Genomic DNA, 26,617 nt, shown 5'->3' with positions numbered 1-26,617 from the left:
TGCATTCTTTAACATGCTCTGAAGTTTGAACTGAATGTGACGGATGACATTTGATTCCACCATGAGTAGTGATCTTCATACTTTATATCTTTGTTTTATATATAAATGAGTTCATTTGTATTTTATTTTGTAAAAGTAAAAGGATTACTATATTGCTCATAAAGAATGGCAACAGGTACCAAGACTGACTTTAACTGTTGTGTGGGGGGGATGGTATGTTTTGAAATAAATAAATTATACTTGGGAAATGTAGCCACCTAAATTGTTTACCTGGTCTGAATGTAATGTGAAGATTATATAAGGATCATATAAATATTCAACATTGTATTAGGGTATGATTCACTATTTTATGGAACAGTATGATCTTGCTTTTGGTGCTCTTCATCAAAATCTGACAGCCCAAAAATGTATATAGGTAGACAGATAAAACACAATGAGCATAAGTGGCATACGCAGTTCTCTGACTTGTCTTTAAGCACAACAATATATAAAACCACTAGCAGAAAACACCAATTGTTTTTTTTTATAATAGAACAAAAACATTATCTAGGATGAAAGGATCCCTTTCAGAATGCTTGTTTGTTTAACAAGGGACTTAAAGCCAGCCAAAATAAATGTTTAAAATGCAGTACAATGGGCTGCTGGCAACATAGCCTTTTATTGACTTCAAATCTACATCTCAGGTGTTGACATGATAGATGGACTGTAAAATGTTGAACAGGAATGTTTGCAGCCAATCTGCATTATGACCAATCCAGCTAACAAAGGCCACCTTAAATGCAGATTTTTCTCCAGATCATGATTTGTTTGAACAAATTTTACAGCAGAAAAATACAGTGCATGAAGCACCTTCTATACATAAAGAACATTGTACTTTAAAGAGTACAACTCTTTGTAAACAAGGTTGGACTGTGGCATATTTTCTGAACACAAACCACCCTCTTCAGCACTTATTTTGAAAAGCAGAGCTCTCAAAATAATATTTTATTTGAAAGTGTTATTGTCTTCCAAACACCAAAAAGGTTGAATGTGACATAAACCTAAATAGTTTCATTCTACATAGTTGTCTATTGAATGCTCTGTTGTGAATGAAAAGTGAAAATGTTCCAATGTGAAAGCCTTGTATTTAAAAGTATACCGTATACCCTTTGCTTTTCTTTCTCGTTCACATGTATTAAAGTCAACTGGGAGTTGACTGCTGGGTTGAGGGATATGTCCGGGTCCAGACTCTCAGAAGCAGGGTGCTGGATCATCCTGTGGCGGTCTGGTTACCAATCACACGGAGGATCTCGCGGTGGATGCAATTGTCTTGAGTGTTGAGGCTAGAGTCTCCAACTTGTCCGTCTTCATAGCTTCATTGTGAAAATAAAGTCAACATTGGCAGTTGAAATTCTGTTATTTGAAATAAATAGTAAATGCCTGACATATCATAGATGAACCCATCAATTCACTCATTCACTCATTCAACTTACACAAAGAAAAACCTTGTGCAAACATGGTCGGTGCTGGGAACGACCCAGATGTCCCCATGCTTGTGCAGTTCAGGAGAAGTAATCACTGAAAAAGTCAAAAGAATCTCTTTTAAGAATGGCCGTACCTTTCAAGACAACATGCATCCTAACTTTAGGTTAAAGCTGCTGTAGGTATTACGATTCCAGAGAGAGATAAAAAAAAGAGCAGAAGAGAGCCAGAAGAAAAATAGTATCCTCCCTCTGCTCCCTCCCTCCCTATGTTTCGCCGCCATTGAGTGTTGCATTTCATGTACCTGAGGTTGACAGGCAAGCTGTAGAGACGCCCTGATTGGTGAGAAATTAGCCTGAACTGTCTCATACAGATGCAAGTTGAAACAGATATTCTCACTGCGCATTCCACTCACAACATCTGACAGGTGGCTATGCCATTTCTAACTAATCTCCCTGTAATAAAAGCTCTTTAATCGTACCTACAGCACCTTGAATTAGAGGGTAACAATTCACGAAAACTTGGTAAGTGAGTGTTTACATGAAAAAATAACATTGGATAAGGATCGGGTTAGGTGTCCTCACCAGGTTTCGCTCTGGCAAAAAACCGGTTCTGATGTTTACCTTGCAGTTTCATGGACTCATGGTTACCATCGTAACCGGCTAACTACCGGGTTTGTCTTACCTTCACATAAGGCTATGCACTTCAGATTACGACTCTGCAAGAACTGAGGTTGCTGTCCTTTCTTTTGTGACTGCAAATAATAAAACAAACATGCCTTATTATGAAGCCTTTTGTCAATGTTTCTTGCTCCTCAAATGTGCTCTGAAGAAAAGATTTAAAAGCTGGCCACCTGCAAATGGATGTTGGTCTTGCTGCTTGCTGCCATTTCATCCTTTGAAGTAACTTTTTGTTGTCTTTTGTTCATCCCTGTTTATGCAAAAATAAAGGTTATATAAGTTATTTTAATCAATGTTCATAACAATCTATATTCTTGGCCATTTGCATTGTTCTTTTCATGTATTTTGAGATTATGTCAAAATCCCCTTTGACTGTCACCTACTAGTGGTTGGAAATGGACCATCTAGTGGTTAACCACAGATCTACATGCATGATCATCTCAATACTACCTACCCCTTTCCCAGTGAATATATGGCTACCTGGATGTTTCCATCCAGCAACATTGTGTAAGGGGTAGAGATATCTTAAGTCTCTATCATCTGCCTTTAAGTAAACTGTCAACTGTTCAGTTCATTGCATTGTCAACTTGAGTTCATATAATCACGCTCAAAGTACGCTTTCCACTAAGAGCCAGGAGGCATTTCAGTTGTTACCTGAGTAACCAAAGGATATGCTTGATAAAGGACTGAGATATATTCCATTCCCATAGATGGCACCATGTAGCTGTGTAACAGAAAGTAAAAAAAGATTTTAGAGGGTCACATAGATAAAGAAACAAATGGTGAAAGTCAAGAGTCTGTCGAGGTGGGAGAACATGAACAAGTACCTGAAGTCTGGTGTTGGAAGCCACAACCAGTCCATTCCTCAGAATAGAGTGCCAGTTCTCTATGTGGGAGCCACTAAGCAGATGCAGTTTATTACTTCTACTTAGAGAGTAACCAAACACTTCAGGGAGAGAGCCATCTAAGTTGAACACAAGTTAGCGCTATTGCTTTTTTGTGCCAGGTGATATGACTTGCCAATCAAACTAGGGTGTTTCCTTGAAGTTTCATTGAATTCAAAATCAAAATCAAAAGATTATAAATCAGACAGTAAATTTTGTGTAGCTGTGGCTTCTCTGGAGACGTTACCAAGATGGTGTCGATGCCAATGGTAGGCTGGTTTTTGTGAGTTACAACACAAAGTGGGTTCTGTCACTGTGCTGCATCTACATTGTATCTACTGTGTTGCATTCTCGTCGTTGGATACAAATACTAATAGAAAATGGTATCAAGAGATGTGACTATACAACCATGGCGTTTATGCCAATCAGAATGTGGTTCATTTCTTTCCACTTTTGTTTGTCTGTGGTTTATTTGTCTAGCTAACCCTACACCATTGTCACACTTAAAAATAAAGTTGTGTTCTTCGCCCGACAATACACAGTTGTATTTGGTTACCCTTAAGTGAAGTAGATATGTATAATTTATAAATATATTTAATTTGATATGTTGAAGTTTATATTTACAGCATATAGATAGCATTCACACCTGCACAAAAAGCACATACCTCATTTTGGTAAACTTACTGGAAAGCAAACGTGCTCCCAAAGAGATTCTTGGCTGCTCTAAAGTTGGACTCTTTGGCAGGCGGGCTGCTGAGCAAGAGGAACTGGTGCGGCGTGTGCATGAACTTGAGTTGCTGAAAGCATCAGACATGGGTACATATAAAGCCACATCTTCAATGGTGTTTAGCAGGTTATAAATACCTCCAAAGCTGTATCAATGTGCTATATAAAAACATTGCATTAGAATCACTTACTCTGGGTACTGGAAGTTTAACAATGTGTGACCTGTTACTGGATATTACCCTACAATGAAGAAAAGTATATTACTTTCAAAATGCAATACAAGGGCTGCTGGATGTCTTATGATTTGAAAAGAAAACCATTGTGAATACACTATGTCATTTCATCATCAGCAAAGTAGAACAATACATTGCTGTCAACTAGTATTCCATTGATATTATGGAATTTTGACTCTGGTAATGAATTGGTTTCATTTAATTTTTTTGTTATTTGATGGGAAAATGTAGCTGCGAAGACTCATCAAAAATATTTTTAGTCAGTGGTTTGTTTTCTCCTCCTAGTTCTGGAGCTCACCACTGAAGTAGAGGATGTGCCAGTGGGTCGTGCTTGTCCATCTGCTTCTTTATTTCTAAGTAAGGCGCCTGTGAAGAGCAAAAATAAAAAATCAATCTGGCTGTGTGTTCCTAAATCCTTTCATCAGCCTCATTGCATTGCAGAACACATCGTCAGATTGTACCAGTGGTGGGAAAACAAGTGGTGTGGTGCGCAACTGTTTCGAATGCTGCCAAGCTCTGCTGCAGTGCTACCTCAAATCTAACGCTGCCAAACTGGCTGTGCAGGTTTCGACTGCCAGGCCCTAGCAGAGATACCAGGAGGGGGTTACATCCAAGCTATTATGAGCCTTGTTGTCTCCCTTGTTCTGTGTGGTTTTGTACTGTCCTGTGTGACCCATATTACCAAAATGAATTCCAGACGATTTGCGTCGTTTGGCAATAATAATAATAATAAATAAAGACGTGACTTGACTTGACTTCACCCCTTCATGCTTTACTACTAAAAACATCTGTCCATACAATGGCATGCCTTACAGAACTAAGATGCTTAGTGTGAGATAACAAAGATAACAGCTTATTAATACATCTTTGTAACCTGGAATAGGATTACTTGTGCATGGATTCAGTACGACTAAGAGGAACAAGAGACGTTGTTGAAGTGGAACAGCTGCCATTGTTTCTTATACATTTCAATAAGTCTCTTATAACCCCTCTGAAACTCCCAGTCCTGCGTTTATGGTCTACACAACATTATTCCTTGCTGACATTTCTGAGCTTAATCCCTCACTGTTAATAGGTCTGCTCATATAATTGTCAGCTTGATACTGAAATATACATTTAATAATGTTAATGCTATGACATTTATTAAGACGACTAGATAGCTTTGATCTAACCCAAAACATCACTCCCCCATCAACACTTGCCTTGTTAGTCAAACTAGGCCAGCTGTAATTCTTAGTCTAAAAAAAAGAAAAATATATTTAAAAATCGATTTGCTTTACATTAATTGACCAGGGACGTTAACCTGCAAGGGCGTTCTTTAAGCTCTATGACAAATGTTTGAATTTAAAAAAATAATGAAATAAACACATTGGAAAACATTTACGGATAGGAATAATGAAAACACAATATGTATTGGCTAAAATATGTAAAAATATTTAAAAAAATGACCCAAATCAGGCCAAGAAAATAAAAGGGATGGCAAAAGTAATGAAATTATAAATTAATAAATGAAATACATATGAGAGTATAGAAAATGAAGATTAAAGTGTGATCACATGCGGTAATTTGGGGGACAGCAAAAGCCCAGTCTCTTTAATGGGCATCTGAAGATATCCAGAAAAGACTTGCCGAATTCAAGTAACATAAGGATTTATGCAATCTGATATGTAGTCTGAGATGTTACTCAAAGTGGTGCATATCAATTTGAAATAAATATTAGACACCCATGTGAGGGTGGTTTCGGAAACACGGTACCATTAGAGAAGGCAAACGCCATATGATTAAGTTGTTCTCAGACCTATACATAACTCAAAAAAGGTTGGGGTGGTATACCCCAACCTTATATACGACTGGTATACGGTGTCAAGAACTGCTAAATACAACAAAGACAATCTTAGTCTGTTTTACCAAAACCCAGACTCAAGTAGGTTATTTTATATTCAACACGACTATTGCACATCTAAATAATTTTAGTGGGGCCAAAAATAAAGAAAATAAAAAGATGAAGATGAAGTAGACATAATAATTGATATCATTTATTAATAATCAGAATCAACATGGTAATATGTAAACATTTCAAACCAAAGATGCAAAGGAAACTTACTAACTTCTGCCCCCATAAGAAGATCTTCACCTTTGTATAAATATGCTTATTATGAGGAGTTATGAAGATACCTGGGTCATCTCTCGGATGGATGTAAGGCTGTCAAGGGCTCGCATCACCCGGTCATAATCCTTCTTCTACAAAATACAAAAAGACTGATGCACAATTCTGCTTTTGCAAAGGAAATGCATTTTCACAATTCTAGACCAATTGCCTAGATTGGTAATTAAAGCCAAATGAATTACTAATGGCAACTATGATAATTATTATTTATTTTATAGAACATTTTGGGGGATTATTCTAGATTGAGACACTTACCCTTGGATTGAAGGCTAGGGTCTGAGGATCATTGGGGTCCACAACAGAGGGATATGGCTCGAAAATAACAACCTTCCTGGGTGACTCTAGCGCTGAGCGACACATCGACACTAATAGATCCACCACCTGCAGTTGAAAGAACCCCATGCTTAATTCAAATGAAATCCACTCGTGAGATGACATAGCATATAAGTATAAGTTTAGCGTTTATTAAACTATGGGTCAGAACCCAGAGTGGGTTAGGGGACCTGACAATTCACAGAGCACTCAGAAAACTGGAAGTGGTGATCCTGTCGTGTGCGGTGGTCGGGTCCCACAGACTTTTGGGTCCGGAGATGAAACCGTTCTAGAGAATGACGGGTGCAGTACCTGCGCACCGGTAGCTATCTCATCCGCAGCTTCGTTCATCACGCCCAGGGTTTGGAACGCAAACACACACAGCTCCCGCTCACACACCGTCGGCTGGGGAACAATCCACGACGCACAACGACAAAACCAACAAAAGGTCTGAATCCATGAAGCTTGGGCTACTATTAAGCATCCACCAACATTAGTCAAAGTTAAAGGTCCCATGACATGCCACCAGGTGTGGTGTGATTAGCCGCTACAAGCCGTTTTGGAAATCTTACCCTTATGACATCACAGGTGGGCGCCATCACAGGTGTCCACCTAGATGTGTGACGGATAGATGAGCAACGTTTGCTACAGTCCACTGGGTGGGCTGGTAGACTGATCTATCGAGCACACATCTAGGTGGACACGCCCACTTGTGATGTCATAAGGGGAAGATTTCCAAAACGGCTTGTAACGGCTAATCACACCACACCTGGTGGCATGTCATGGGACCTTTAAGAGAGTGCAGCTGAGCAGGCCTTCTCGAATGGGGATATTTGGTATTATGACACATTGCTCTGAACAGGTCTTAGCACTACCAACTGCACCACACTGGTATCCATTGCTCTTGTCAAACTCAAAGATATTTAAGTAAAGACTGGACGTTTCTTCTTGGTTACTCACCCTGAGCATCGGCCCGTTCTCAAACACATGAGGTTCATCACAGACCACACAGAACTCATTCAACACTGGAATCCTCTGCTCCGCATACTCCATTATCTGCAATGACATCCTCCGCATAAGTGCACCAGAACCAAGAGGGGATCCATTGATAATGTTTACTTTATTAAATATATCTATATATATGTGAACACTATGAACATATTAATGTTTCTGCTTGGCTCATTTAGAAGGGATACACAAAAACAACACTTGGTAGTCTTAAGGTATGTTGGTTAATGTTTCACTTGTTCATTTTAAATCATGGATTCTAGCTTGAACATGCTATGTAGTCTCTCATAATTGTGGTTAAAACTGAGAAGAAGCATCATCATTTTGTCTAGCAAGTCAACACTTGGCCAATTAGAACGAAAACATATTGTTCTGTATCCAAAGTCTGGGGCTCCGCTTCGTATTTAGTTGTTGTCCCCTGTTTCGTATCTACAACTTGTGATGAGCCATGGGTGTATTAATAGTATCATGGATGACTTATGTTATGATCTGTTCTCTTCAGTCCAGTTTCTACTCTCTCCTATGCTGTGTGGTGTGAAAATGGATGACTGCGTGTGAAAGGTTTTTGGCTGTGTGTGCAGATAGGGTTAGGGTGGTATGACTGTTGATATGACTGTGTGTGGGTGTGGTGTGTCTGGTGAATGGCCGGGTATCTACATATAAAGCCAGGAATCTCTGTCTGTCTGTATGTATGTATGTATGTACAGTATGTCTGTCTGTCTGTCTGGCTGTCTGTCTCTATGTACTGTATGTATGTATATATGTCTGTCTGTCTGTATGTATGTATTGTCAAGTAAGGTTGAATCATCAGGGCGATTAATACAAAGCAAAATAAGGGATAGACATGAGTGTGGAAAGGAGATTTGCCGACAAAGACATTAAGAGGTTTTTTGCAATCTTTTGTACTTTCCATATAATCAAATAACATAATCAACTAACAGCACTTATAGTACATGACTGTTATTATAATGAACTAACACTTAGTAATCATTTAAGACAATTTGTACTTTACGTACTTTCCAAGAGGATTTGTACGTGGTAATCATGTAATTGTATTTTCTGTACTTTCCAAAAGGATTCGTATTTTCGGTACTTTCCGAAGGTCCGCTCTGTCCTTGCACGTACTCCTTTAAAAGTGATTGCTAAAGCATAAATGGTTGGTGATAGTATAAAAGTGTGTAGGAGAATAAATGTATGCATCAGCATAAGGCCTAACCGCAATGGTGTGGATCAGCACGAGGTTCAACCACGTTCCACCATGTGGAACGCCACCGTTGTATTGTGGTGAAGATAGAAAATACGACTCAGCAAAGTCAGCAGAAATTGAATGTAAATTGTATGTATATACGTATGAATGAATGTATGTATGTATATATGTTTATCGGATCTACTGCACACTACTGCACACACAACTTATTTGGCCTGACGCCACGTTCAATATGAATAAACTTTGAAAAGAACAAACAGCCGGCGGCGCTCTGTGCGGAAGCACGGGGGGGGGGGGGGGGGGGGGGGCTTCAGGGGGGCGGAGCTTCAGGGCTCTGCAGCACAGCGGTACACTCATGCATGCATCACAATGCATCCTGTGTGCATCAACACTTGGATTTGTTTGCATCTTGGCGATATCAGACTCATATCCAAATGCCCAAAACACACATGTTAATGCTGGGTCAACGTGACACATTGTGTCGCGTTGTATCTTTTATCTAGTGACAGCATTTCCTTGTTGAAAATGGTCCAGGTTGAGCGGAATTGTCACGCTCGGGTATTATGTAATTTAAGAGAGTAATGCTTCATATGCGTGTTGTGGAAAAAAGTCTGGTCTGCAGAACTCTTGTATTAGAAAATAGCCGAGGGTGACAGTAGCCCTTAAACAGGTGGCGTCCACATATGTCCAAAAGGACATCCTTTGTGGTTATGTATAATCAAAACACATTCGAAACCATGACAAAAAAAAAACTGTTTGAAAAATATAGTAAGAACTGTCCTCTTGTACCACAGTTGATTCTTCTTATTCAGCACAACACTTCTTCTGAGATAACCTGATGTTACAAACCAAGCAACGCCGGTATTTTTCGAATATATCACACCAAGGAAAGCTTGCATTGCCTGTGTCTTTATCTGGATCTTTGTAGTGCAGTAGAACACACATGTTGCCAAAAGTACTCACCTGTACCAGAAAGCCTTTGTCTCCAATGGGAACCAATTTGGCTCCATTGTTTGGCTACATGAAAAGCAAAACATCAAATTAGTGGGGGGGTTTATACAAACAAAAAGATTAGCACATTTAAAAGGATTAAGTGATAAATAGATCATTTGAAACTGAATATATGGTCTGAAAGAGCAAGGATGCATCATCTGATGAGTCATCATGACAACATGTTTTAATTATACATTTGGCTTTGATTGAGGATCTGCGCGAAGGCTTCCAACGAGTGAGTGTTGCTACGATACAAATGCACGGCAGTGTCTGAGTGTGCCCTTATTTACCGCTGGTGGCATGGCGAGTGACGGGGCCAAGATACCGATGAGCCCTGAGGTAAGAGAAAGCCGCCTAACTTCCGGCACCGAGTCCTTGAATATGTCCGCCCGTCCCATCTTGGTGCTGCTGGAGTAGGAGCGGCTGAGCAGGCGGTGGTGGTGCTTCAGCCCGTCCATCTCCTCCGTCTTCATGGAGCCCGAGCAGGAGCGGCTCAGCAGTCTCTGTGCCTTCAGCGTGCCCCCCCCCGGCCCCAGCCCCGTGCTGATGCCCCCGCTGATCCCGCCCACGCTCACCCCTCCGCCCGGAGCGTCGCAGTGGGGGTCCCCGGCGCACGAGCGGGGGAAGAGCTTGCCGGGGGCCGGCCGCAGCCCCGCCGGGCAGTCCTCGGGCTTGACGGCTGCAGGACAGGGGCCCCGCCCCAGAAGGCGGTGAGACTTCAGGGGGCCGGGGTGGGCGGGCTCCACACGCAGGCTGCCGGGCAGCGCGTGGCCCAGGAGCTTGTGGGCGGACTTGCCAGGTCCGGGGCTGAAGCCGTCCACCTCCGCCTGCTGCTTGACGGCGCCGGAGCAGCTCCTGCGGAGGAGCCGGTGGGACTTGGACACGCCATCCTGCTCAGGCTTCAGCTTCTTCTTGCTCTTGAGGCACCCCGGTGGGGGGTAGCTGGGGGATCTGAGGAGGGGCACAGGGGGAATGACGGGGGTTAGAGAACCGTGTGGGGGGGTTCATTTAAAGTGTTTATTTAATGTGATTTAATGTGAATTGTGGGAAATCTGAATGTTTTTAACCATTTTCTGTTATATATATAGAGAGAGATATTGTAACCGTGTTTTACATTTTGTGCTGCTTGTCTTGACCATGTCACACAACTTTCACAAGGTGAAACAGAGGATAAATAACAATTTTTAAAAAATCAAAAAACCACCTTCAATGCCACGGATATAAGTTTGAAATATATCTGTTCAGGCAGATTTGTGTGTAATGCAAATTACACACAAAACAAATAAATTTTATTTATTTATTTATTTTTTACCTTAAAGGCCATATTATTATTTGTTAAATATTCATTAAGGATAGATGGACAACAATCCATAAATCCAGAAATCCATGCTGTTTGGACAACAATGGGAGACTATAGCACTAACGACTAGCAATACCTAGCTACAGTATATCTTACTAGGCATGCAATACTTCAATTGCATTAAGATTATATCATGATTCAACAGGAATGAATCAGGAAATAATTTACGTAATAAAAATTAATAGTTTATAGCTTGAATAATATTGTTATTATTGAGAAATTTATAAATCTTTGAAAATGTAAATGTTTTTGTTGGGTTGTTTATTCTCTAACCTGCGAAGAGTTGAGAAGATGTGGAGTGGAGACTTGACCTTCTTGTCATTAAGCTTTTTGCTGTGTGGGCAGTTGAGCTTCTCTTTAGTCTGGGTCTTCCACTGCTGGGTAACAAACGTTTGCATGATCCTGATAAAAAAACAAGAACAACTGTTAATACAGAAGGCCTGCATTTTTCAAACATTACTTACTTTCCAAACAAAAGCTGCCATCAGCAATTTTTGTTTTCACTTTAATCCAAACACTACCTTGGCCGGTACTCAATACATGAGAACCTGTGAGGGAGCCACATTTACTCCTGCACTAATCAGGGTCTGCCATCTCTGACAGGACACAGTGGAACATCTGAATGCTGCCTTTACCACTAATCACACCGTATATGAATGTTATGATATTATTATGATTATTATATTTACATTTAGAATTAATTATTGCTAATCATTTATTTGATAGCAATAGTGGATGATGTGGGTATTCATGCATCAAAAATACCCTTATGTTTTTTTAATAATGGTATGTGGTAGTTCCCCTTTAATCTCTCAATAGAGAGTTAACATTGTGTGGAAGTTGCTTGGGCTGGGCAGACCTTAGTTCTATGACTCCTCATTTTTTGTGCTTGAATTTAGCCAATTTATCCATGAAGCCTCTGTGAATTTGTTGTAAAAACATAAGAGCTCCACAGACACAATTGAATCAAACCCAAGGAAGCAAGCAAAAATTGCTGAGGGTATATTGTTTTATATTAAATAGTTTCATTATAGCACCATCAAATTATATATATATATGATCTTGATTCTTTATGATTTTATAGTGCTGTCATTAATGAAAAAAGCTCAAATGAGGCGTATATATCTAAATATGATAAATATGTTCATTGTGTTAACAGCCGATGTTTGACACTGATGATTAGAATTGCACCATTTATTTAGCCAATTGTCCATAGAAAAAAAAAGATTTATTCTCAGAGCACGTAGCTCTGTAAGCAATTGTGCTTGCTATCAGGACACCATAGAACACGCATAAGAACAACACCACAAAATAGCCATGAATCACACCATGAATTTACATTTCCCCTCACTTTTTAAGCTGATGTCCCAGTCCAAATCTATCCTTTGTTGATACCTGGAAGACATCAACTGTTGGGACTGTAAAAAGAAGAGAAAGAAGTTACATTGGTGTTTATCATTTATAATGAAAAACATGAGCTTAAAGAGTCTTCTAAAAGAGCAGGTTTGGTGTCCTCACCGGTTCCATTTAGGTACTGTGTCAGTGAACAGTGAAGTCGCACTATAACTGGTTCTCTCCTGACTACATCCCATGCCAGTGCAATCTCTTCCTGAATGACAGCATTGAGAGAAAAAAATGTAAGTGAAAATATATACAAAACGTTTGTCTTGGAACATTTCTTTGAAATACTGTTCCTGAACGGGCACCCCCAGCTATTTTGCCATTTAAAAAGGTATTGCTCACGGTACACGGTATTGCTGAACACACAAAAAAAAGGACAAAGGTCTATTTAGGCTATATATATATATATATATATATATATATATATATATATATATATATATATATATAGACCCTAACCCTATATAGACAAAAGGGAGGGCCGCCAGATGGCCCTTTGCAACATCAAATGTGTGCCAAAAGTTTCAATTGAGTACAAACACAGAGTGAAATTCTTGTTCATATATCTTGGATATTGCCACAAATATTCCCAATGTGTGGTCAAATTTAACTTTGTTTAATATGCATTTTATTTTACACGTTACTTTCAATTGTATTTCAGTAGTATACAGTAAGTGTTAGGATCAGAAGGCGGACCCAAACGCAGACACGGACAATGGAAGTAGGATAAATGAAAAGGGTTTTATTGTAGCGGAAAAGGGGAATGAGAATGTTTGAGAAGTGAATGAGACGGCAAGGCAGGCGGGAGGTGGAAAGGGTGATGCTGGAGGACAGAGCTGAGTAGGATGGTGGACGAGGGAGAGGAGGCAGGCAGGCAGATGAACAAGCAGGAAGCCGGTGGGAGGTGATCCTGGGCCAGAGGAAGACAAATTTAAAGTCACAGAAGAACCGGGGTACACACACAGCAGAGCTGATGAGCTGGAGATGATTAACAGGTGCGGCCTGGAACAGGTTGCACGGTAATCATCGGGCTGGGGAGAATGAATGGACTGCCCTACCCACCCACCCCCCCCCCCCCCCCCCACACACACACAAACACACACACACCAAGAGCAGGAGACAGAGCGCAGAACACGGGACGCACAAGGACTGAAGGAGGCATGAGCGTAGCCATGACAGCCCTGAGTGTCAATACGGATCCAGTGTGAGCTGTGAGGTCATATTGGATGTACTCACGTCTAGGAAGCTAACATCAATGTGCAGATCAATGTCCACATCATCAATGGCACCATATTCCCTGCAGACAGACAGAAATGCATTGGCTAAATCGGTAGTGTGTGTGGGTGTGTGTGGTCAAAGATTCAGTGAACCTCCTAGAAATAGACAGAAATGATAGGAGGCACTTGGCTGTCAGTATTAGACTGCACTAAATCAGGTGACCAAAAGTGCCTTCAGAAGTGCAGCTTAACTGACAACATAAGTATCCTGCACGCGCATGTTATCGTGCCAGTGCAGCGGTCAACACAGCTTATGCAGCTTATGCACACACACACACACATAAAATACATAAAGGTTTGGCATGTATTGGTATGAGGTTTATTATTTACCCTCTCCAGATAACCTTCAATTCTTAATAATAAAATATTAAGACCTTTAGCTGAGACTTCTTACATTTAATACCTCCGTGGGTGGCCTGCCATAGTTCTGTGTACGTAACAGGGATGTCAACTAAATACCAAGTGAATACCTGTTTATTGAGATGTTTTCATGTGGGTTAGGTTCATTGTGTCCACCTGTGCTCTGATACTGGAATTTCTGAACACATTTTTCCGTCCACAACGTGGACATACCTTGGAAAGCCACCTTAATACATTTACATAGCCATCAGGAAGGCATTATGGCAAAATCGACTAAGTATCTCTATACTCAGAAACTGCCATCCCCTTCCAACATATTGATGTAGTATGCAACATTGTCAAATAAGGTTTGTGATCTCTGGATGAACGTAGTATTTCCTATGGGAAGAACAGGGCAGGGCTGTACCTGAGAGACACTGCATGGGGTCCATAGAGTTCCTTCACTGCCTGCAGGTCAGCCTCAAGCTGTGGATGCTTGTGGAGTTCACCATCATAGTTCACCTACCAGAAGGCCAAGAAAGTTAGCTGAAAGAAAACATATCTGAACTCATAGAGATATATCTGTACAAAAGATCCCGGTTTTCACACACATATACATGGTGTCAGAGCCGTTGCTAAGCTTTTGGCGGCCCTCCGCTGGTTTTTGGCGAAGGGGGGGGGGGGGGGGTGGGGGGTGTGGACTGCGCTGATAAAGGGTGCTCCGCCTCCGATGAAAAATAACAACGGTGGACCTGTTCGTAATTAATTTATATATTTTGAAAATTGTAATGTAATATTTATCAACCTTCATTTTGGGGGCCCCCCCCAGGTACTTGGGGCCCTACGCGCTCTGCGTACTCTGTGTATGGGGAGCGCCGGTGCAGCATGGTGTGATTTATATTTTGCCATTTAGGAATATAGTACGATAGCCCCTTCAAAAACCAGGGCCTGGACAAGGCCTTTTGAAAAGACATATCATTGATACTTTGGTTCCTTTCATTGTATGTTAAACAATGATAGCTGTGTTTTTTACATCTCCCCAACACTAAAGATTCCCCCATGTATAGTTTGTTTGCATATGCATGCAGATAGCTTAGTACCCACTACCCTGGATTATTTGAATGTTATTATTATTATGTAGAAAATAAAGGAATGTCATGGAATGTCAGTCTGTGAGACTTTTGGGGAGCTAAACTAGTCAACAGCACATTGAAACCAAAAGTAATCTATTAAATGTTTTTAAATTAATTTAAAACATTTTAATTAAATTAAGATAAGAAATGCTACATAAGTATCTGGCAGGCTACCTGGATTGCCTTAGTTCAGTTACTGGGGTTGTACATATTTCTGAGTTTTCTACGGAAGTGTGAAAAGAGCGTTTTCAAGCCATGTGGTGATATTATATGCTAAGTTATGTAACAAGTTATGGTTGGTTGCACATAACTGCTCTGTGACAGTGCAGTGTTTCCCATACATTGATTGATTTCTGTTGACCTGCCACCATATCAAAGCCACGTATTGAATTTTTAATTGTTTTACTATTTCGAGATGGGTAAAATCGTATTGCATTGATGGGCTGCACGTCTGTGAATAACCCCTTCACTCTGAGCCCACTCTGAATCAAAACATGGTCATGTTCGGGAGGAAAGATAGTAATCGGCTTTTACTTGCAGAGAAGACGGCTTGACAAATTCCTTAATACAATTAATCTGGACGTCACAAATTGTATTAGGGATGCAAGCTTATTGGTACGCCTACATAATTAACTTAATGAGCCAAACCTGTCTTCACCCCTGCTATTACACCTCTGTGATAAAAGCCCATTGGCTTAATAGAGAAATCAAACTCAAGGTATCAAAAGCAAGGGTTCCTTATTAGAGAACTACTTTGTGAAAGGGGTTGACATAGTGAGACAGCTTCACCAAGTAGCGTCACGTGGCAGCAATAAGTCACGCTGGGCATTCGTCTATTGACTGCAGGGAGAGGCTGGTCACCTCACCCATTTCTTCTTCTTGAAAATGATTCAATTAATTATGTTTACTAAGTGTAAGACACATGACAGCAATCAAATAAACATTGTTACATTATGTTACACACTGTGTAATATGTAATTATTCCTTTACATGCGTTCATTTAAAAGACAAAGCGGACAACTTTCATTGCTCCTGGGACCGCACGGCCTTATGGGTAATCCTCTCCGACCAAGGAACCATGTGATGCTACTTTGAAACCTACTGGAGCGGTACTGTGATAAGCCGTCATATTACCTTTATTTGCCACCTATTTCAGAAGCATCCTTGCAATTATGAGAAACAGCCTGTTGTATGTTGCTACTACACTACTGCTGGGATGGGAAAGCAACTATGTGCTATGCCTGTACTGCTATCATGTATCTCTTGCAAGAGGTGAACATGAGACTTACCTGAGCAAATACGGAATACATACTTCACAGACAGATTTTTTGTACAGACAGTCTGAGACAAGTACAATGAGCAGCATTTACACCCCTGGTCTTCCTTACCTGACCTCCATAGTAAAACTCCTCAGAGTCGTTGTCACCCTCTGAGTCTTCTTCTATGGCATAATGATACTGAACAACAAAGACACAAGATTGACACATATCAATGGGGTTCAAAGTGAGAATGATTGAAAAGTGTGTTGGCAGCTGTACAATATTGTATATTACACTGTCATAATGAGATACTGCAAAAGGCACTATGCACTTTTAACATGTGTATAGAAAATGAATAGGTAACACAATTGAAATCCCACCTGGTTTTTGTCAAGCTGAAGTTTAGACTTGACAAACAGACTGTTAGCAGGGTCGATGTTCGGCCTTATCTCTGTTGATAAATTAGGAAAATGTTCAAGTAACAAAACAATTTGATTGTCTTCTGTTATTTCAGTATAACACAAAGTAACAGTTTTTGTTGCATAGCTTTGATTCTAAAAGAAAAAACACCCAAAAATGCCATTACGCCATTACAGCGAATTTATGAAATGTTTTCTCACCTGATGCAATTCGATGAAAAATGACAGGAATAGCATCTGTTGTGATTAAAACATCATCGTTGTTATCAGAGTTGGACACGTATGTGTTGTCTGTAAAAAAACAAGAGAAGAAAGAAAGAAAGAAAGAAAGACAGATTCAACCCTGCATTTTAGTTAGGATCCACTCCAACTGCTGGGAAAACAACTTGCAAAACAAAGGATGCAACTCCATCCACACAAAATAAAAGATGATAAGAGATGAAATGCCAACTACGGCCATGGGGAAGCCTGCGGTTCTGCAAACCAGAGACAGCAGAACTGACATTAAACCCTGCTTTGCCAAAAATAAGCATCAGTCAGGACAGCACCAATGTGAACTATAACTGTGTTCTGTCTGTATATATGATATACAATATATTAAGTATACTACATATATTGAATGTCGCTTAAACTGATATGTCACTCAAGGTAGAAAAAAACCGATAAATACGATTGTTGTGCAGTTTTGCACATCACAATGGAAGCAGAGTATTGTTCGTATTGTTATTATTAGTTTGTTCCTATAAATATATAATGAATGGATCAATGATGGTTTGGAAAGATGGGGGAGATTTCACTTAGACAATATTTGCTTGCAAAACAAAATAGCTTCTTTAAAAATAACTTATATTAGGTTACACAATAACATTGGACAGTATTTCACACTATTAGATAAATGATATTGATAATCAACGTGTATTTCCCCTGATATCAAGGACCTTGTTTGGCAATTAGGGAAATATTGGCGAAACATTGTCCAATGTGTAAATAAAATTAATTTGAAATAAATTGTCTCTCAATAACCTAATGGGATTGGGAAGCAATAAAGCGGGGATCAAACTGAATTCCTGATTGTGTGTTCCGTGTTAAAGAAACCAAATAGTAAGTAAAGTATAAATGTCTCCTAAACAATTTGAATCTAATTTAAAAAAAGGCTTTAATGTTAATCTATCTAGGCCTACAATGAGTTTATGTGTTGTTGTATTTGACACACATCGGCATATGAGCAGAGCGGAATCCTGTACTGCTTGAAGCGTTATTATTTCTTCTTAATTATAATGGTATGTCAACCAGTTTTGACTTGTTTTTCAAACAAATATGCCTCTCAAATTGGACAAAATAGCCTACAAGACTAACTAGCTGTTTGTTTTCTTGTTTAAAACAGTGGAGTGGATTGTTCAACTGCTTTATTTGTTATTATTCATTTGTTCATTACATTAGTAACCTACCAGTGTTGACTTGTCCCTTAGACAAATATATTTCTTAAATGGTGTTATGTAGACTCTAAGACTACCTAACTGTGTGTGTACTTGTGTCAGACACTCGTCGCCATATCAAATGACTGTCACCTGGTCTCTGCACGTGTGTGCCCAATGATACTTGTAAGTCTACCCAGACAACCCACCACAACTTTTTGACACTTTTTTGTACCGTTATTGTGTATGCGCATTATAACAAGCGATATTGCATATAAAATGCGACCACACCTCAGTGTTAAACTATAGGTGTCTGGGAAGCCTGACCCTCATTCGGACGAGGACATAAAATCAATCGCTGCTCAGACGGAGCTTCCCCAGCCACACACACCTTAGCATACTATAGGTGTCCGGGAAGGCTAACCCTTACTCGGACACAGGCAATAAATAAATCGCTGCTCAGACGGAGCTTCACCAGCCACACACACCGTGGTGGTATAATATCTGAAAAGCTTTACTCTCTCTCGGAGGCCACAGCACATGTCCACACACACCTTGCGTTTCCCCTTGGTCGTGAGTTCTTGAGTGCCTCGGAAAAGGCAGTCCAGTGTTTAGCCAGTGCGAAATACCCAGGTATTGGGTGTTTGTGATTGCTGTTGTATTGGGTTTGTTTGGTGATGAGGCTAAGCTGTGTGCTTATTCATTGCTCATATTCCCTTCATTCGTGTGCCTATTTGGTCCATTTGTTCTGTGCAGCGTGGCTTTATTGGGGCCCATGACTAGCCATATTTCGGAGAGGCAATTGTAGGGAACCCCTTCAATCCCTACAAACCGCCAGCTATCAGTAGAAAACCCAACCTATACAGTCCTTTAAAGTCCCTCCACAACAAGTGTTATGTTTTTAGCTTTGCATACATGAATCGTAGAATCAGCGGTTTCCTTATAAAGCGAGTTTGTGAGGAGGAGAATCCTGGGGGCAAGTGAAACAGTGCAGACATTCTCTGATGGCACTTACAAAGTAATAATCCATGTTACTGACGATATGCAGTGAATGAGTCAGGTCTGGAAGTAGCAAGAGAGCAACTACCCCTCTCCAAAGTAGGGCACGACCACAAGAAGAGGAAGGGTCCGGTGATAGAGAGGATCAGAGTCAGGATGCTGAACAGGGCTCAAGGCGAGTGCATTGAGTTGCCAAGTCATAAGGAGTATATTAATGCAAAGCCAACGTTAATGTTGTGATAAAATATGCTCCCAGAATGAGCGCAAACATTTTCGCACATTCTCCACTTTGTCTGCAATATGCACCTGGGTACCAACTCTGCCTCATTTTCAGCCAGGGAAAAACCCTGCATATATGCCATATATGTCAATATTATTGGTTCATTCGTGAAATTATATGATTAAAAAGACAAATGTCTTTGCTGCAATGATTATTATAACCCTACCTTATCTCCTACTCAACAATGTAGGCCTTTCCTTGTTCAACCCCTCCAACACTACAGCCATTCTGTCTTGGGCAAAACAAATAGTGCCACAGAAATAAAGAGAGAAAAAAGAATCCTGTCATGGTCCCACGTGGAAACATTGCATTGGTAGTCACTCAGTACTCAGTGCTACAGGTGTGGTTGTTTTGGCATAATTTTTAAAAAATTCAGTCATTTTAGTAGCACAAGTTAACACTTCATTTGAAGATGTTGGTAGGTTTAATACTAAAAGTATTTGGGAACCTAAATATTTGCACTTGTAACATGTGATATGCCTGCTCCTGCATTGTTGATCTGGCCGGAGGGCTGACAGAATTTGTAATGTTTTTGCCGGCCCTGTTCCAACTCTTTAGCTGCCCTCTCTTTGAGCCTGTCGATCAAGGAGTGCATGAGAATGTGCTGTGTGCGTGTTCTGGGACTGGGCTCACTGGCCAAAAACTAAGTTAGTTAATGTGCAAACAGGTTAAAAAGTATGCAAAAGGAGAGCACAGCAGTGAGAGGGCCAACAAAAGCATGGACAAGAAAATGGAAAAAAGTTAGAGGTGCCAATCCCAGTGGATAAGTCCATGCCCAAGTACACCCGGTCCATAGCCTGGAAACTCAGACCCACATCTAGAAAGCTGTAGGGACTGGCAACGAGTAATGAAAATGGCCCAACTCAAGGGGCGGCCCCAAGCATTCATTTGAAAATATCACTGCACACAATTGGATAACACTACGACCAATCAGAAGAATACAAGGGGTGACATATCCAGACCAGCGGAGCTAACCAATAGATAAGACTCGCCGTACCCGATCGGTAAAACAGCAACACTTTTGGCCCACCTATATCAGATACACCGATGTGATTGGTTAATGTGCTGGCAGAGGGGCATCAGGGAGGGATTTTATTGCTCGTTCCCAGAGTGACTTGCTGAGCAAATTCAAATTGTGCTCTCGCGAGAACTCTGGATTTCCAGGGTACCCGGTCCACACAACTGTTCCTAAACAATACATATTGTGCTTTTAATCTGACTGCCTCCAGACCATTTGTTTTCTTCCACACTAGGCATTTGAACATAGGATGGAAAACATCCCCATACACACGCTCACTCACCTGCACATCCACAACTACAACCCCCCCCCAAACACACACCACCTAAGCCACGATCCCACACACAAAGACTGGTCAATATTTATGTTGACCGGTCTTTGTGTGTGGGATGGGGGGGAGAAATGGACATTGGAGAAAGGTATAAAAAATAGGAAGAATCTATATTCAATGTACATTCTCTGGTATCCAGCCAGAGAGAAGGTGGCATTAAGTTTCCCTCTGCCAATTATATGTTATAAATAAAGTGCTCATACTTTTTATACAAGTCCTTACCTGGATAATCATCTGAAACATGCACAGCATACGTCACCCTAAGGGATTAGAAACACGGTGTCATTATAATATTATTAATTGTATGGAAGACCAATGGGGTGTCTCACTAGGCCCAACAGTGGTCCTTATGGATATAATTTCACACATTTCATTTGAATGGTACCAACACAGAACAGAAAATAGAAACACATAGGCCTACCATTTCAGAACAGAGTGCATGCACTGCAGACTATATTACCACTTATTTCTTTCAAATGAATGCTACTAGGGCCAGTTGTAGGCAACAGAAACACTGTAAATCAAAGATGCATGTCCAAATGGGCATCTCCCAGGAATCCCTTCAGATAACCCCAGATAATCCCTTCAGATAACATGTTGCCTTGTCTAAATTCATGCAAACCACACTCCAAAGTGACTGAAAAGTGTTTTATGACTGAAGTGAGTTATAAATATCATACCTTGTAGATCCTTTTGCATAGATGAATGTGAATGTGGAGTCAGTGTATTTAAAATCTGCAAAATGGATAGAATATATTAGATGAATAATATAGAATAAAATAATAACATCAAATAAAATTTAAAAAATGATTACAACTCGTATGGCTTTAGGAAAAAGATCACAAGTACAGTTTCCATGGCAACAAAAAAGGAACAAAAAAATAAGGCATACAAGGCAACAAAAAAATAAGGCATACAAAATTGTGCAGCTTCACTGCATTCAAATGAACTGTCATGACTAAAGATGGTTTGAAGGCATACAATCGGGGGGTATACAATGTCAATGTCGCTTGCGTTACGTTTAGTCTGCATTCTTAAATCATTGCATATCCGTCCTTAAAAAACACAAATATAGTAAACGGAGCTAGGGTGTTGTGTTGCTTTATTAATATTTCAGCCGGGCCTGGGTGAACGCTGTGTGTGCACCGACACTCGGGTGTGATCAGTGACAGGAGAGGATGAGACTCACCGGAAAAAGGGCAGTCTCTCTCTGCCTTGCACCTCTGCAGAACGATGTCGACGTCTTTTTGTATTCTCTCCTGCCTTGAACACATCCCCATGAAATAAAGCCCACTACGATCACCGGCTTCGTTATTTCGTGTCTTCTTCGTTTCAGGCTGAAACACAAAAACAACACATTCGCTTGAGGCCGTTCTGGTAGGGCAGGTGTGTCCCACCGCGCACACAATCAGTCTCGGTTTGACGATGCTTTCATCTCGGACAACGACAGATTCTTGTGACTCGAGGTGGTACAGAACATTTGAATGTCGATCAATTTCAAAAAGTGAATCCCCGATCTCTATTCCTCATCCCTCTGCTGAGCCTAACAATGGCGGTGGTGTTGGATGGCGTTAAGAGATAGAGCCAGTCTTAAAGTGAAATCAACATCACTAGACGGTATAGGTGGATAGTGGATACACGTTATTATAACCGAGGAGTAGGGTCCCTGTGGTGCGCTCTCCTCCTCATGGCTCGACTGCACAGTCAACAACAACGTATCAGTTGTATATCAGATCGGATCAGATTCGAGTCACAATCGATTCTCAGCAGTGTTAATGACTTAATGAATAATTCCGACAAACAGAGACACAGAAACAAGAAATAATAATGATTATCTTAAAACGCAAAACTCGGATCTATTAAATATTTCCTGAGGAATGCGTTTTTAGTATTATGACGTTTATACAAAATATGGATAAAATACATACTTAACAAATACCAGCATGTATCCAATATGCATAAGGCTGAAGAAAAAAAGGACGAGTCACATTTTCCCATATTCTTTTAAGTAGTCTCAAACACACACATACACTTATAACTCAAATACTTACAGGCAATGCCATAGAAGGAGAAACCGCGAACAAAGGGCAGCATATACAGACATGTAAACGGTCTGGAGTACGATTCTTTTTACTTCCCCTTTTGAATCACTTCCTGAGGTTCAAAATATCTGGACCAGTGTGCGTGTGTGTCGTGTGCGCGTGTGTGTTTAGTGGGGATTGTTTTCGAGGGGGAACGCTATATTTAAAGACGTCATCACAAAAGATGCGTGTATGATCACGCACACACGCACTCAAAAGTAGTCTATACTTAAAATAAACATATTTATAATAATAAACATATAAACAACATTAGATATAGACACTACTTGTGCTTACTTCAGCTACGATAGGACAAAAACGAACTTTGTCAACAACATTCAGTGTTGCATTACTTAATTTAATCACACAAATCATGCCAGTCCATAACAATAGCAGACAGACAGGAGGATCCGAGAACTAATTCACAGCAAAGTCAGGTATATATAGCTAATTCAAGTTTGAGGGGGTGTCATATCATTGCCATTGCTTATTATTCAACATCACTTACATGGGTTTACTGTTACGTTGCAGGGTCATTTTGATTACAACAATTTGAAATTACAAATTGAATTTGTAATCCCAAAAGGGGCCTTTTGATAAACGGAAGACACAGACTTTAGAATGAACTGAAGGTGTTTATTTATTTTTACCACCAAACCTCCTCTCTTAACGTGTTCCCCACTGGAAAAAACACAGGGCGTCCGTCCCCCAAAAGAGTTCACTTCAGTTCCACCATATAACACCAAAACAATGAGCACAAAACACAGATACCTTTTAGTATTATACAACAGAACTGAAAGAATAACATCTACCGTCCACCGGTTGCTGAGCTTTGGGGAGACCCCTTCTTGTGTGTCCAAGAGTGAGAATACCCACACTTGGGCTCTCGTGACAAAGTCCTCTCCCACGCTGTGGGATTCATAATCCTGCTTTTGGCGACCTCCAGTGTCAGTGTTAGGACAGACTTCAAAAAGTAAAAAATGGAAATTTAATTAATTTAAGTAATTTTGAAATGTTGCACCAGAGGGCAGCACTGAGCAGTGGAGGTCACGTGAGGTGAGGTGACTGATTTAATAGACCTCTGAAGAATAAGTCCCGCCTCCAAGGCTCCAGTTCCCTCGGCCAAAGACCTGGACCTGGAGGTCGACCTGGAGGCGGGACTTATTCTTCAGAGGTCTATTGATTCAAGCTTCCGGGTGGCGACTGTGTTTTTCGTAGGCGGAATCAGGAAGAAGTCCCTTGTCTGCTGGTCAACTTGTGAGTCTTCCCGAGCCACTGTCGTAGCTGTGAGAAATATTCCAGGCCAGGCTCACTGCCCAGTCCTAGTTCTGGAGGACGCCTGAACACCAGGTCCACTGGGGTCTACAGCTCTCATCCCAACAGAGCGACCGGGGTGCAGTGTGTGGACTGAGCTACTGAATGACTATAGGACCAGGGGCAAGCTGTCACACTTGTGGAACAAAAGCTCAACATCCTGGAAACTGTTTGGCCACTAGAAGCGGCCACAAAGTCACTTCAGGGTCTTGGAGACCACAAAGTTCCCACCCCCCAGCGAGCCGTGAACCAGCTGGAAAACCTGGGAGCGAAGGTTGAGGGGTACTAGGAGATGTCAGACCTGGTGGCCTCTCCTAGATGCTTGCCAACTGCGCTACAGTAGACCATCGCGCAGGGAGAGGTTAGCCCACTGTGAGTAATACGCCTTGCTTTCCTTGTCCAACGCTGAAACAGTAAACCACTCGCTGGCCCGCTGACACCCAGTCCTGCACCTGGTTGAGTACACTGTCAACCTCTGACCGCAGATGCTGAGGATTAATAGTATCATTGGCCAGCTCCCCTGGATCAGCAGGTGGAGCAGGGGTAGCTGAAGGAGCATTCGGAGCTGTAGAGATGGCATTCAACGCTCGACAGAGCGTCAACATTTCCATGGAGTCGGCCAGTCGAAGGCTATCTTAGGTTTAGCATCTGCAGCGAATTCTACCAGCCAGGTCACACTCGCCACAACGATAGCAGCCAGATTAGGAGCATCCAGGGCCCAGTTTTCCAAAACCTTCTTAAAGCCTTCTTAACGCTACGTCATTCGTAACCTCTACTTTAAGTTCTACCATAACATTTCATGTGTTTTCCGAAACATTCTTTGCTACTGTTATGTTATTTTTAATCCAGGAAAGGCCGCCGAGACAGGATCGCTTTTAACTCACTTTATTTGGTAAAGGTTTTGGTCTATTGTCTATCGTCTATGAAACAAAAGGAGAGGAATGTGTATATAACACGCGCGGAGCGCCTCTAAGCTTTATATCTACGATACGCCGCCCAAGAGATTCTGCTTCCCTGATAGCGGGGTCTGAGTTAAATAGGCAGGTAGGGGTGGGCGTGTTCTGTGGCTTTAAAAGCCCGCCGCAGCCCTACCGTATGTGCTCGGTGCTGCTCCCTTGTGACTGTGTGAGAATATTACCTCTTAACTATTAAATGTGCTCGGTGCTGCTTTCTGTGGCTGTGGGAGGGTATTATGGCTGAAATATGTCACAAGTCCAAAAATGAATTGCAATTGACATCCAAGTCTAGAATACCCTGCTGCCATTGTGATTTCACGACAAATTGTGCCCAAATCACAAGACAAGATGGAATCATCACGTTATTGACAATTACAATGTCAATTACAATGTTGAGTCAACCTTTAGTTTAAAGGTTGACTCCATATTTTTTTACTGTAAAGCAGAGCGGCGCAGCATCAGTGTGCTGGGCCCATAACCAAGAGGTCAATGGATCGAAACCGTCCTTTGCTAGCAGTATAATGTTTCAGGTCTAAAAGTTTATTGCAAATAAAGACCAATATTTGGCCACCTTGCTAGCATACGGATGTCTGAAGACATCGGGCAAGCATCAGAATTCGTGGCAGAGGTTGCTCTTTTTTAAACCCTTAGCAGCACATTTTAGCCAAAATGTTTTTTCACACGTGTTTAACAGGTGGAAAGGGACAGAGATTAGGAGTTTGATTCCTTAATTTAATTTGCAGAGCAGAGTGGCGCAGCGGAAGCGTGCTGGGCCCATAACCCAGAGGTCGATGGATCGAAACCATCCTCTGCTACTTTAAAATATTTTTAATGTTTCAGTCCAAAAATTAATTGCAATTGACATCCAAGTCTAGAATCTTGTGCTGGCATAGACCTATGAAGAATAAGTCTTGCCTCCGAGGCTCCGGTTCCCTCGGTCAAATGGCTATGGGAAATAACATGGCTTTTTTGAATGATTGTACATAACAAACTCTGTAGGTGGCGAAGAAGTAAAAGCTGAGTCACATTCTGAACTACTCACTTGGGAGAGTAGTGACGTTCGAAGTCTGCGCAGATCTGCATTAGCATAATGCTTCTTCATAATAGTTAACTACTTTAACGGCACAGACAATCCAAAACTTCAGTGGAAACTAGATTGAAAAGGCGTGTAGTTCAAAATGTGACGCAGCTTTTACTTCTTCACCACCTACAGAGTTTGTTATGGATAATCATTCAAAAACGCCATGTTATTTCACATTGACATTTGACCAAGGGAACCAGGAGCCTCGGAGGCGGGACTTAGTCTTAAGAGGTCTATGGCGATTTCACCACAAATTGTGCCCAAATCACAAGTCAAGATGGAA

The 26,617-nt window shown here is 41.0% G+C and overlaps 1 protein-coding gene and 1 non-coding gene across 4 annotated transcripts; one reads left to right on the top strand and one right to left on the bottom strand.

The window, feature by feature from the left end:
* Window positions 1-104: 104 nt before the first annotated feature.
* parp8 (poly (ADP-ribose) polymerase family, member 8) lies at window positions 105-23,023 on the bottom strand. Of its 3 annotated transcripts, XM_084468120.1 has the most exons (28): window positions 22,954-23,023; window positions 22,092-22,239; window positions 21,583-21,637; window positions 21,125-21,162; window positions 17,061-17,150; window positions 16,821-16,891; window positions 16,570-16,638; window positions 14,476-14,570; window positions 13,669-13,729; window positions 12,550-12,640; window positions 12,383-12,449; window positions 11,305-11,433; window positions 9,962-10,622; window positions 9,642-9,695; window positions 7,424-7,519; window positions 6,776-6,868; window positions 6,407-6,532; window positions 6,160-6,225; window positions 5,187-5,222; window positions 4,283-4,350; window positions 3,943-3,991; window positions 3,710-3,822; window positions 2,969-3,041; window positions 2,796-2,865; window positions 2,315-2,391; window positions 2,146-2,215; window positions 1,473-1,557; window positions 105-1,352 (listed from the first exon to the last, which is right to left on the bottom strand). In XM_084468120.1, the coding sequence occupies exons 1-28, from the start codon at window positions 22,963-22,965 to the stop codon at window positions 1,250-1,252; spliced, it is 2,766 nt and encodes a 921-aa protein (XP_084324246.1). In that variant the 5' UTR covers window positions 22,966-23,023; the 3' UTR covers window positions 105-1,249. The 3 variants fall into 3 exon arrangements, 2 of the variants coding, with proteins under 2 accessions (XP_084324246.1, XP_084324247.1); XM_084468121.1 differs by lacking the exon at window positions 5,187-5,222; XR_014633475.1 differs by lacking the exons at window positions 105-1,352; window positions 1,473-1,557; window positions 2,146-2,215; window positions 2,315-2,391 and having other exon boundaries at window positions 2,830-2,865; window positions 3,691-3,822.
* A 2,973-nt stretch (window positions 23,024-25,996) lies between these two features.
* AC3HAE_014447 (transfer RNA methionine (anticodon CAU)) lies at window positions 25,997-26,068 on the top strand. Its single transcript has one exon. It is a non-coding gene; the product is annotated as a tRNA-Met (tRNA).
* The last annotated feature ends 549 nt before the right edge of the window (window positions 26,069-26,617 follow it).

Source organism: Micromesistius poutassou, assembly GCF_964030765.1.
Source record: "Micromesistius poutassou genome assembly, chromosome: 5".
Lineage (NCBI taxonomy): Eukaryota > Metazoa > Chordata > Actinopteri > Gadiformes > Gadidae > Micromesistius > Micromesistius poutassou.
Note: the sequence above shows the minus strand (reverse complement) of the source record. Positions and strands in the feature narration are given on the sequence as shown.

Coding starts and splice junctions, on each gene's coding strand:
- parp8 (XM_084468120.1), bottom strand. Junction 5,223..6,159: donor CCATCCGAGAGATGACCCAG/GTATCTTCATAA, acceptor TCTTTTTTTTAG/ACTAAGAATTACAGCTGGCC. Junction 1,558..2,145: donor GTGCATAGCCTTATGTGAAG/GTAAGACAAACC, acceptor TGACTTTTTCAG/TGATTACTTCTCCTGAACTG.